General features: G+C 33.8%; 1 protein-coding gene across 3 annotated transcripts in view; it reads right to left on the reverse strand.

The window, feature by feature from the left end:
* Nucleotides 1–8,671, reverse strand: part of LOC106461518 (protein Smaug homolog 1-like) — a 58,427-nt gene extending 49,756 nt beyond the window's left edge. For 2 of the 3 annotated variants that reach the window (XM_013921345.2, XM_013921344.2), the window contains exon 1: nucleotides 8,447–8,671. In XM_013921345.2, coding sequence (XP_013776799.1) covers nucleotides 8,447–8,654 — 208 coding nt within the window. In that variant the 5' untranslated portion in view covers nucleotides 8,655–8,671. The remainder of the gene's footprint in view (nucleotides 1–8,446) is intronic. The other variant, XM_013921346.2, reaches the window with a different exon arrangement.
* Nucleotides 8,672–10,588: the final 1,917 nt, after the last annotated feature.

Here is a 10,588-nt window from a genome sequence, read left to right on the forward strand (position 1 = left end):
CCATAACACCAACAATGTTTGAGATTATTTAGTGTCCAGGAACTACATACTACTCCATAACACCAACAATGTTTGAGATTATTTAGTGTCCAGGAACTACATACTACTCCATAACACCAACAATGTTTAAGATTATTTAGTGTCCAGGAACAACATACTACTCCATAACACCAACAATGTTTGAGAATATTTAGTGTCCAGGAACAACACACTACTCCATAACACCAACAATGTTTAAGATTATTTAGTGTCCAGGAACAACATACTACTCCATAACACCAACAATGTTTGAGAATATTTAGTGTTCCAGAAACAACATATTACTCCAATAAAAATAACGTTTGATATTATTCAGTGTTGCAGACACAAACTTTCTACTTTTTCATTGCGTTCAAGTCTGTCAGTTTTCCAGCGAGTACCAGAACTACGGCTTTCTTCACTTCAATGTTTTACGGATTTAAAACAAAACTTCAACTTTATTGTTATTAATACGAACGTCTGTGTAAAAGTAACAAAGTGTATATCAACCGCTAATCACACTGTGAGAAAATCTGCTATATTTATCATCAAAAATATATATTTTAATCGTCTACCTTGATAGAATGCTCTAAACAAACGTTCTCGCATGGTCATGATCTGCTATTCCTTGTGAGCAATTATATTCTATCGGACATAAAAAATAATACTAGAAACGTAGTATACATTTGTTTTGAGACAAAATTCAGGAATAATATTTTTTTATAGAATTTATATTAACCGAAAATCTGACTTTTATTATTTATATCTCATGGATAATTATATGGCGAAACTGGCTACTTTTTAGTCTGAATATTTATTTATACATGATCAGTTTGTCCCTGATGAAGAAAGGTAAATCTTTCGAAAGTTCTTGGATTGTAGGGTTTCGTCTATAAACACAAACATTTATCTCTATGAATTTAGTAACACAACATAAGATTTTCAAATATCCAATGGATTTCTCTGAACGGGATATATAAAAAACTTTGGGTTGAAATTTTTAACGCAGAAACCTGTAACTGACTTCTTCGATGAGAGACTCATTCCTTGCCCAGTTTCCAGCAGCTGTGTGTGTTGATGCAGAGAAAGCACGTGACTTGCTAAATTGTGTATCTTGTGAGTATTTCGTGACGCTGGTTGCTGCCAATTAACTTGTGGCTTCCTAATTAGTGCTAACGTGTAACATTATTCTTTGATTACTATTGAACCATGTCACTTGTAGCCCAAGTATAAATACTGAAATTAAGGGCTTGTCAAATTTACTACCTACTCTTTAAAACAAAATGTATTTGTGTTACTTGACTAAACACTAAGTACGGTTTGAATACACAAATATAACATTACCCAAAACACATTATTTGAAGTTCAAGTAAATGATTTATTAAAGGGATATTATTGTAATTGTATTAAGGTACAGCTAGAAACTCGGTGTTCGTAAATAAATTCACTACTACTAGAAGTTCACACGCCCTCTGACCGTTCGTTCTGCAGCTTCATTTGGTTCATGCAAGCCCCCAAAAGCAGCTGGTTTCCGGTGTCCCACGTGGCGACGAAGTTTCTTTGTTTCAAGATCCCTAACTTCCCGTGGGGTAACTATCTAGTCGACTGTTTACGTGTTGCTCTGGATTCATTCTCTGGACTTACCAATCAAAAGTATTCCTTCTCAAGAAGGCATGTTTAAACTTCGCAACAGACCTGCTACACTATATCCTGTTATCTTCTTAAACGACTCAAATAGTTATACATTCGTCCGGGGAAAAAATCATCACAACAAAAAGGGGAACAATATATGTAATTTCCTCCGGATATTCAGAGTTAAATATAGTCGTAACCTTTTTTTTTATTCTTTCAGAAAAACAGCTCATAAACAAACCACGTAGTCAATGTTGCACATTTGAGTTAAAAATAACATACTGTTAAATACTTTATATATAAAATAAATCTTACTAACTTGTTCCGAAAAAAAATATCAAACTCGTAACATAAACATAGTTCGTAAGCCAAAACATTCGCCAACTAAACACACGGCTCCTATACATTTAGGCATACAAGGGCACCTCAATAATGGAAGCAGGCATGCGTATGTTAAAAATGGCAGACAATAGGTACAGCTGCTGCTGTGTGATCTTGACCACCGTCAAAATACATAAAGGATGGCTTAGAACCCCACCTGCCGTGAAAGAGGGGTACTAAAGTACGATAAGTATTACCTTATAATTAATGGAGTGGATTTTCTAATTCAGGCAAAAATGAGTCAGAAGTTTTCACACTTATTGAGTGATGTCTTAAAAACGAACTGCTTCTGAATAACTAATTATTGATTATATTAAGCGAAATGTATTTTGAAGTTTTAGTACATGCTGCAACTGTAAATCTAACCTCGTCACAAAAACTTTAAATAAACTTCGCTGAATTTCTCACCTCTATAGTTGTGAAGATAACTATCTTCCGAGCTCTGTAGTTTAACACTTTTGTGCTAAAATAAGATAAGGTATAGCGGGATCATGTAAATTGTTTTATTATAAATATGGGTTGAAAACATCAATCTACTACAGAACTAAATACTGGTTTAATAACAACTGTTTTTCTTTGAACGGTAATTTTTTAACATTTCCAACGTAGTTTTAATAAAGTATCACATATTACGCTGCACAAGATCTGCAGTGTCGTAGATACTAGTTTGGACACATTTCATTTCCGCTTGAGCTTTATACTTCACGCTACAAGATCTGCAGTGTCGTAGATACTTGCTAGTTTGACCAACTTCCATTTCCGCTTGAACTTTATACTTCACTCTACACAACCCCTACAGTATCGTAGATACTAGTTTGAACAAATTTCATTTCCGCTTGATTACGATGTGAACTTTATACTTCTATGAGCGCAAGATAGCTGCAAAATGTTCACAGCCAGTCCTACCAGTGGTGTCTCAGCTACAACTTTATCAACAATACACGTTTTACATAACAGAAGTGCTCTATCATAGTAACTTGTTGGATGTTTAAAGGCTGGAAGATGTTGAATGGAATACCGAGACGAGTATCGACGCGGCTTTTGTTATTATTATTTCTTTTGTCGAGCTCAAATCAACGGAACAGATGAAATCAATCATCATTCCCATAGTATTTAACCTAAAGAGGTTATATAATTCCAAGTTCTGTCTATTTTCCAATAATTTATCAGCAGTGTTCTAATATGACCTTCCTTAACAGCTACTAATATCGCTACTATAGTCTATATTGTTTTGCAGTGCAATCTCTGGCTCGTTTAGTTCCATGTAAAACCATACTTAAGATGTTTGACCTTATCTTGTTTAGAATAATGGAACGTGAAAACAAGTCTATAAATAGTGTCGTCTCTACTGGTTTAGTCAGGAAATGTTCAATACTGTGAACATAACTAATACATGATTAAATAATAAAGTTTATTAAGTTTCATGGACTTTTATCTGTTATGTCTAGTACCGATTTTTTTTGCGTTTTCAATAGGGAGTGTACAAAACTTGCATATAAAACGATATGCGGAACAAAAGTCCTTGTATAACACAAACACCGTCAGATAGTGTACATTATTTAAAACAAAATAACGATATGCGGAACAAAAGTCCTTTTATAACACAAACACCATCAGATAGTGTACATTATTTAAAACAAAATAACGATATGTGGAACAAAAGTCCTTGTATAACACAAACACCGTCAGATAGTGTACATTATTTAAAACAAACTGGACAGAGTAATTTGTATCTAACACACGTGGCTGATATCAGTTCATACTTTTATCAGGATTGTTTGTTTATTAAAAACACAATGTTGCAAAACGGTCTGTGTTGTATACATCGCTGGAATTGAGCTCCGAATTTCTGCACTGTAAACGTGCAAGGTCATTGCTGAGCCAAGGGGGAAATTTTTTACGATGAACATACATATATTTGGTGTGGGGTGGATCACAACTAGATATAATTAAAAAACAGCCAAGTTATCAGGCTCATCGTCACGAAAAACGCATTTAATAAAGTAACCTAAAACTGTTTCAGTTTCACGCAAGAACATGTTTAATCAAATGCTGAAAAGCATTCCTAACGTGCTGGTTATTGCATTTATATTGTTGTTTTATTTACTCCAAGCATTTCCCTACAGAGAGTACAGAGAACTGATACACTTGTTGGAAAGTCAACTTATTACAACTGTAACATACACTCGTGACTTGCAAACGTTACAGTTCCTTATTCTAACTTAGATCTGCCGGCAGTGATGGTAAGTTATGTCAATATTATATTATTAAAGAGAAAATTAGAACTGCTAGATTTCGTGAACTTGTAATATAACTGTCAAAAATTTGGCTAAACTAAGAGAAGAAAAATTTGTAGATCTCAATACTTATTTTTTTCAATAATAAAATATTAAGGTCATTGGCTTTTGCGAATAAACCTCTAACCAATCAAACTAAGATAACAAAATGTGCTACTAAAACACTGTAATTTAACACCAGCAGCTGTCAGAGTTGGTAGATGCCGCTGTAATCACGTGACTTAACTTGACCCCTAAACATCTGGCATTAAAAAAAAAGTGAATCACACAAGTTCTCCCATAGATTGCTTTCAACACACAGCTTTAATGTAACTTGTAAAAATAATGCGAAATCAGTGAAGAGAACATCTGCAATGTTCACAAATATTTAGGTCATTTTTGTACAACGTGGGAGCTATCAGCACCAAGACTATGACAATCACGTATACATATATAGGAACCACATTTAAACTCATAATGTCTCACAAGCTTTTATTAGGTTTATTTCTCCCACCACGCACGTCAATTTTCGAAGTGTGCCAAATAAAACTAACGACCTTTACCAGTTAAGTTACATACTTGTACGGTCGTTAGTCAAATTCAACAATTTCTGCACTAAGCCTAATCTGAGTCAACGAACTCAATGGCCTACTTTTATGGTCTAACGGCCTTGATTCGAGCCACGAGTTTACTTTCTTAGCAATATCGATATATGATATAAACCCAAAAGAGTGTCAGACCTAGAAATTGTAGGGTCGTTCACCTTAATGCACACAAACCTTTCAACCTGCACGGTAAAATCGAGTAAATACACTTTATAAATACTGCTTAATTAAGTACTAACACCTCTAATATCATCTCAGTTCTCTAGCCTTCGATAACAACTCGAGATGAAACAACAATTTTTAATATAAGTTAATCTTATCGTGAAGCTTGCCATCTTAAAAAATGATCACATTACGCTGTGAAGGGAGGAAGATGTTTATACACGATAAAATAGCATATGTATGCTCATGTGTAAGAAAATGTAATTCACCTTGCACGAAAAACAGCCTAATTGTTATTGAAATACTCAGAAAATCCATCAAAATCAGGTTATTTCGTAAACATATACAGGAAATACGAACAACTTAAGTTTCTTAAAAATGACCAAACCAACAATTATTTATAAACGCTGAAAAATAAAATTCTTGGACTCAAAAATGTTATGATGGTTTGGTTATACTATCTCTGGTCTTCTCCGTGAGAGATCACGGCGTTGGTACAGTTATAAAAATATTTGATCTACACACTACAGATTCGAACTGTACCTGCTGAAGTCACCTCTTCTCTATAGATCGATGGTAGGAACCAAACTTAAACCCCAAAGGTGAACTTATATAATAGCGAGTTATCCTCCAAACCTCTGTTGACAAGCAAGGTGAATGTGTAAAGACGTAAACTTATTTAGAAAACAACATATTCAAACCTCTGTTGACACGCAAGGTGAATGTGTAATGACGTAAACTTATTTAGAAAACAACATATTCAAACCTCTTGACACGCAAGGTGAATGTGTAAAGACGTAAACTTATTTAGAAAACAACATATTCAAACCTCTTGACACGCAAGGTGAATGTGTAAAGACGTAAACTTATTTAGAAAACAACATATTCAAACCTCTGTTGACACGCAAGGTGAATGTGTAATGACGTAAACTTATTTAGAAAACAACATATTCAAGTTTTTATCCAATTTTAATGCACGCTATAGCTCTGGAGAATCTGCTGAAGAGGAAGTTACATTCTTTTTCAGGCAAACAACGAAGCAGTACTAGTCTAAGTAACAATAGAAAGTGTTTCACATTCCCAGTAGACAGTTATTTGCGTAATTTTGAAACCAATAAGGCAGTCGTCTTGAATGAGTGGTGGTGTTCTGATATTAAAAATCCGTAGGCTCACTGAAATGAACAACAAACTAGGGCTTTGAGGTAAACATCGCACATTCACGTGCAGAGTTTCACTGTTAGTTCAACCATATTCAACATTATGTGAAACAAGTGCTACAGATACCTTATGTCACCTCACCGAGGTAGGAATTTGTACAAACTTTTCAAATACATCATGAATTTTAAATTAGTTGTGCTTCTGTGGCTGTATTGGCCAACTGTCTATTAAAGCTTTGTAGAAATACACAAATTTGGCGGTGGTGGGGTAGGCATGCCTAAAATGTTTTTTTTTCTCCAAAGTTAACAAAAAATAAAAAAGCAAATTTCTCATGGTAATCTTAAAAATTGTATAACTACGTTTAATGCACGTTAATATTCTAAAATTGAAGCTACACTTTGTCTCAAACTTAATACTGCAGTATACGTGTTAAAACTCTTATCTTTGTGGTCATCTACATCAAGAACTATACTAATGAGTAAAACGAAACAAGTCCGGTAGTTAGTTCCCGACAGCTGTTAAATACAAATTGTTCCTCCCAAAACTTTATTTTATCTTGAACTGAACAGAAACTAAACCCCAAGATTCTAATTATATGTTCAGAAATATGATCCGCAAATAAACTAGTGCTTTATTGAAGCCCAAAATACTTATGTACAAGTGTTACATCGAAAAAAATTATATTTTCTGTTAAAGAAACAATAGTATTGAGATAATCAAAAACCAATGCATGAACTATAACTTTAAATTAATAACAGAGCATACCTGTCAACTTTTGAAAGTAAAAAATGGAAATACACAGGCCAAACTGGTGGATATACAGTCGGAGAACAGGGGGTTAGAATGCTTGAAATGCTCATATTTTTTCATTTTGTAATTTCTTTTAATGCAGTACCAGGTACTTAATGACACTAACTGGAAATGCTGTATTGTAAAGACAATAATACATGCACGGAAATTAGACTGCTTGTATATTCAGATTTTAAGTTGTTTTTTTCAAACTGTATTTTGTTGCTATGCGTTTCCGAAAAGTTCATGCATCATCATAATATTTTTATTATAGAGACCGTTTTATATCGCTATCTTAATATGTGTCTTTAGGAGTGACCTAAATCTTCCGAGCCTCATGAAATATTACTGGGTTTACAGCCTGAAATATATCGCTCAGTGAGGGTTTCCGACTGATGAATTGTTTTTTGAAGTTAAGCACAAAGCTACACAATGGGCTATCTGCGCTCTGCCCACCACGGGTATCGAAACCCGGATTCTAGCGTTGTAAGTCTGCAGACATACCGCTGTGCTACTGGGGGGCACCAACTGACGAAACAATGAATTCTAATATATAAAAGAAAGACCGTAAGAAAAGTATACTTAATTAGCTATACAGATTGGAAATTAATATTAATTATATGCGTTTATTTTTTAAAGCCAGACAACTATTGTATTGTTTGTTTTTAACTCACGAAAGAGCGTGAAATTTGGTGGAACTAAATGTGTATGCTTGAATTTTAAATAACAAGGTCAAATTAGTAACCGTGTTTAAAGACACTTCCTAAGTAGACTTTGTTTCGTGTGCAGTTCATTTGATTAGGATGTGTTGCTTGCACACTGATCTGTTCTTGTTGGATATCTTTGAGTGATATCATTTTCCATGCAGACCCATAATCGGAAGACTAAATTTGTGTTCAATGCATACAATATTTATATGGATTATTATTTTTTCGTAAGGGGTCTGGTGGGGGGTTGTTTAAGGTACTACTTATAATTAGAGCGGTTTTCAGCACTCTTGTTTCAAAATAACAAGTATCGACTTGTTTCTGTAATGCACACCATCTGCGAGTTCTGGATATTACAAGAACTGGCTTAAAATATGGGTGAAACCACTCACTTCTACATATACTGTATAATAAACCTCGGCAGAATTAAGAGCAATATTGATATGAATTTCTTTGCAAAAAATTATTTAAAAACCCGATGATGTGAATCCCAACAATAAATTTAGGCTAATGTTAATCAATGCAACACAAGCAAATATAAATCAAATAATATAATTCTTAAGATGCTTTAACTTTAGCTGCCTCATGGAAAATATTATTTTTATGAATAAAAACTTTTAGGAAATCAAATCTCTTTTCAACAAATGACATGTTCTTAAGTATGTCATTTGTGTTCACAGGTCATTCACTACGAAAAGGAGGACAAAGTTGGACTTACCTGGGTCATTGGCCTGTTGCTTCTGTAGCTTGAGATCGGTACACCCATCCAAACTCTGGTCCAGAACCAGTGAAAGGAAGTAGGCCTGAGTTGGGTTCAGTTTCTTGAGCAACGAGTACAAAGCAACAGTTTGCTCACACTCGTTCCACTGGTCACACCACTGGGATATGGTGTTCACCTGGTCACGAAACATCAGTGTAGACTTCATCCCGTTACCTGGAAAACAAACACAATATATATACGTATAGTCCAGAATGTCTACTTGATGCCAATTATTTTACTCATTAAAAACAGGGAGTTACAGGTTAAGAACTAATACATGCCATACAAATACACGAACTGAAAACAAATATGGTCGGGAAATTGTAAAATACAAAATCTGTCACTTTTATGCAAATTAGTTATATAAACAACTTGAGTTAACAAGCCTATAAAACATCCATTAGGTACCAGTATCATATAGTACACTAAAGAGTTTATTACCAGTATACTAGAGAATACACTGTAGTCTAACATTTACCAGTATAATACACTGTAGTCATTTATCAGTATACTAGAGTTTATACTGTAGTCTAACATTTACCAGTATACTAGAGAATACACTGTAGTCTAACATGTACCAGTATACTAGAGAATACACTGTAGTCTAACATGTACCAGTATACTAGAGAATACACTGTAGTCTAACATGTATACTGATAAATGTTAGATTACAGTATACACTATTATACTGGTAAATGTTAGTATACTGATAAATGTTAGTTTACAGTATACACTATTATACTAGTAAATGTTAGTATACTGATAAATGTTAGACTACAGTATATACTCTAGTATACTGGTACATGTTAGACTACAGTGTATTCTGTAGTATACTGATAAATGTTAGACTACAGTATATACTCTAGTATACTGGTACATGTTAGACTACAGTATATACTCTAGTATACTGGTACATGTTAGACTACAGTATATACTCTAGTATACTGGTACATGTTAGACTACAGTGTATTCTGTAGTATACTGATAAATGTTAGACTACAGTATATACTCTAGTATACTGGTACATGTTAGAGTACAGTACATACTCTAGTATACTGGTACATGTTAGAGTACAGTACATACTCTAGTATACTGGTACATGTTAGACTACAGTACATACTCTAGTATACTGGTACATGTTAGACTACAGTACTAACATTTATCAGTATAATAGTGTATACTGTAATCTAACATTTATCAGTATACTGTAGTATAATATACACGTAAGATCGTGACAGATTTTAGTTAATGTATTTTCATATGAACTGGTCCTATTTAATCAGCCACATTATTTTACAATTAAGCAAAGGCTTGAATAGCCATGACTGCTAAATCAGATTTCTAGTTGAAAGGTGTATTACTGTACTTATTGAAGATATTACTATCTTGCACTAATGAAAATACATGAAGTAAGCGCAAGTGATGCATTTATCCCACAAAGACCAACCTGTTACCACTGAGAATTACAATGAGTGAAAACTGTAAAAAGTAAGACTGCCTCTGAAGTAAGGTATTGGTGCTGTTTGCTATTATGTGAATCTTTCAATAGCAAATGCAACCACTAACAAACTTATGAAACTAAGAAGTGATAATGTGCATGAGCTTATGTCCAAAATAATAATGTGAAATGAAAAATCTGGATTTTGTGGGTGTATTTAGATAACATTAACATCTAATAGTATTAGCTGAACTTTACTGGAATTACTTCAGCATGGGAGAAATAAACAAATAATGATGTGTGTGTAGTTAGATAACATTAACATCTAATAGTAAAGTTCAGCTAATACGTTTATTTCTCCCATGCTGAAGTAATTCCAATAATGATGTGGGTGTATTTAGATAACATTAACATCTAACAGTAAAGTTCAGCTAATACGTTTATTTCTCCCATGCTGAAGTAATTCCAATAATGATGTGGGTGTATTTAGATAACATTAACATCTAATAGTAAAGTTCAGCTAATACGTTTATTTCTCCCATGCTGAAGTAATTCCAATAATGATGTGGGTGTATTTAGATAACATTAACATCTAATAGTAAAGTTCAGCTAATACGTTTATTTCTCCCATGCCGAAGTAAATCCAATAATGATGCGTGTGT

Source organism: Limulus polyphemus, unplaced genomic scaffold, assembly GCF_000517525.1.
Source record: "Limulus polyphemus unplaced genomic scaffold, Limulus_polyphemus-2.1.2 Scaffold976, whole genome shotgun sequence".
NCBI lineage: Eukaryota > Metazoa > Arthropoda > Merostomata > Xiphosura > Limulidae > Limulus > Limulus polyphemus.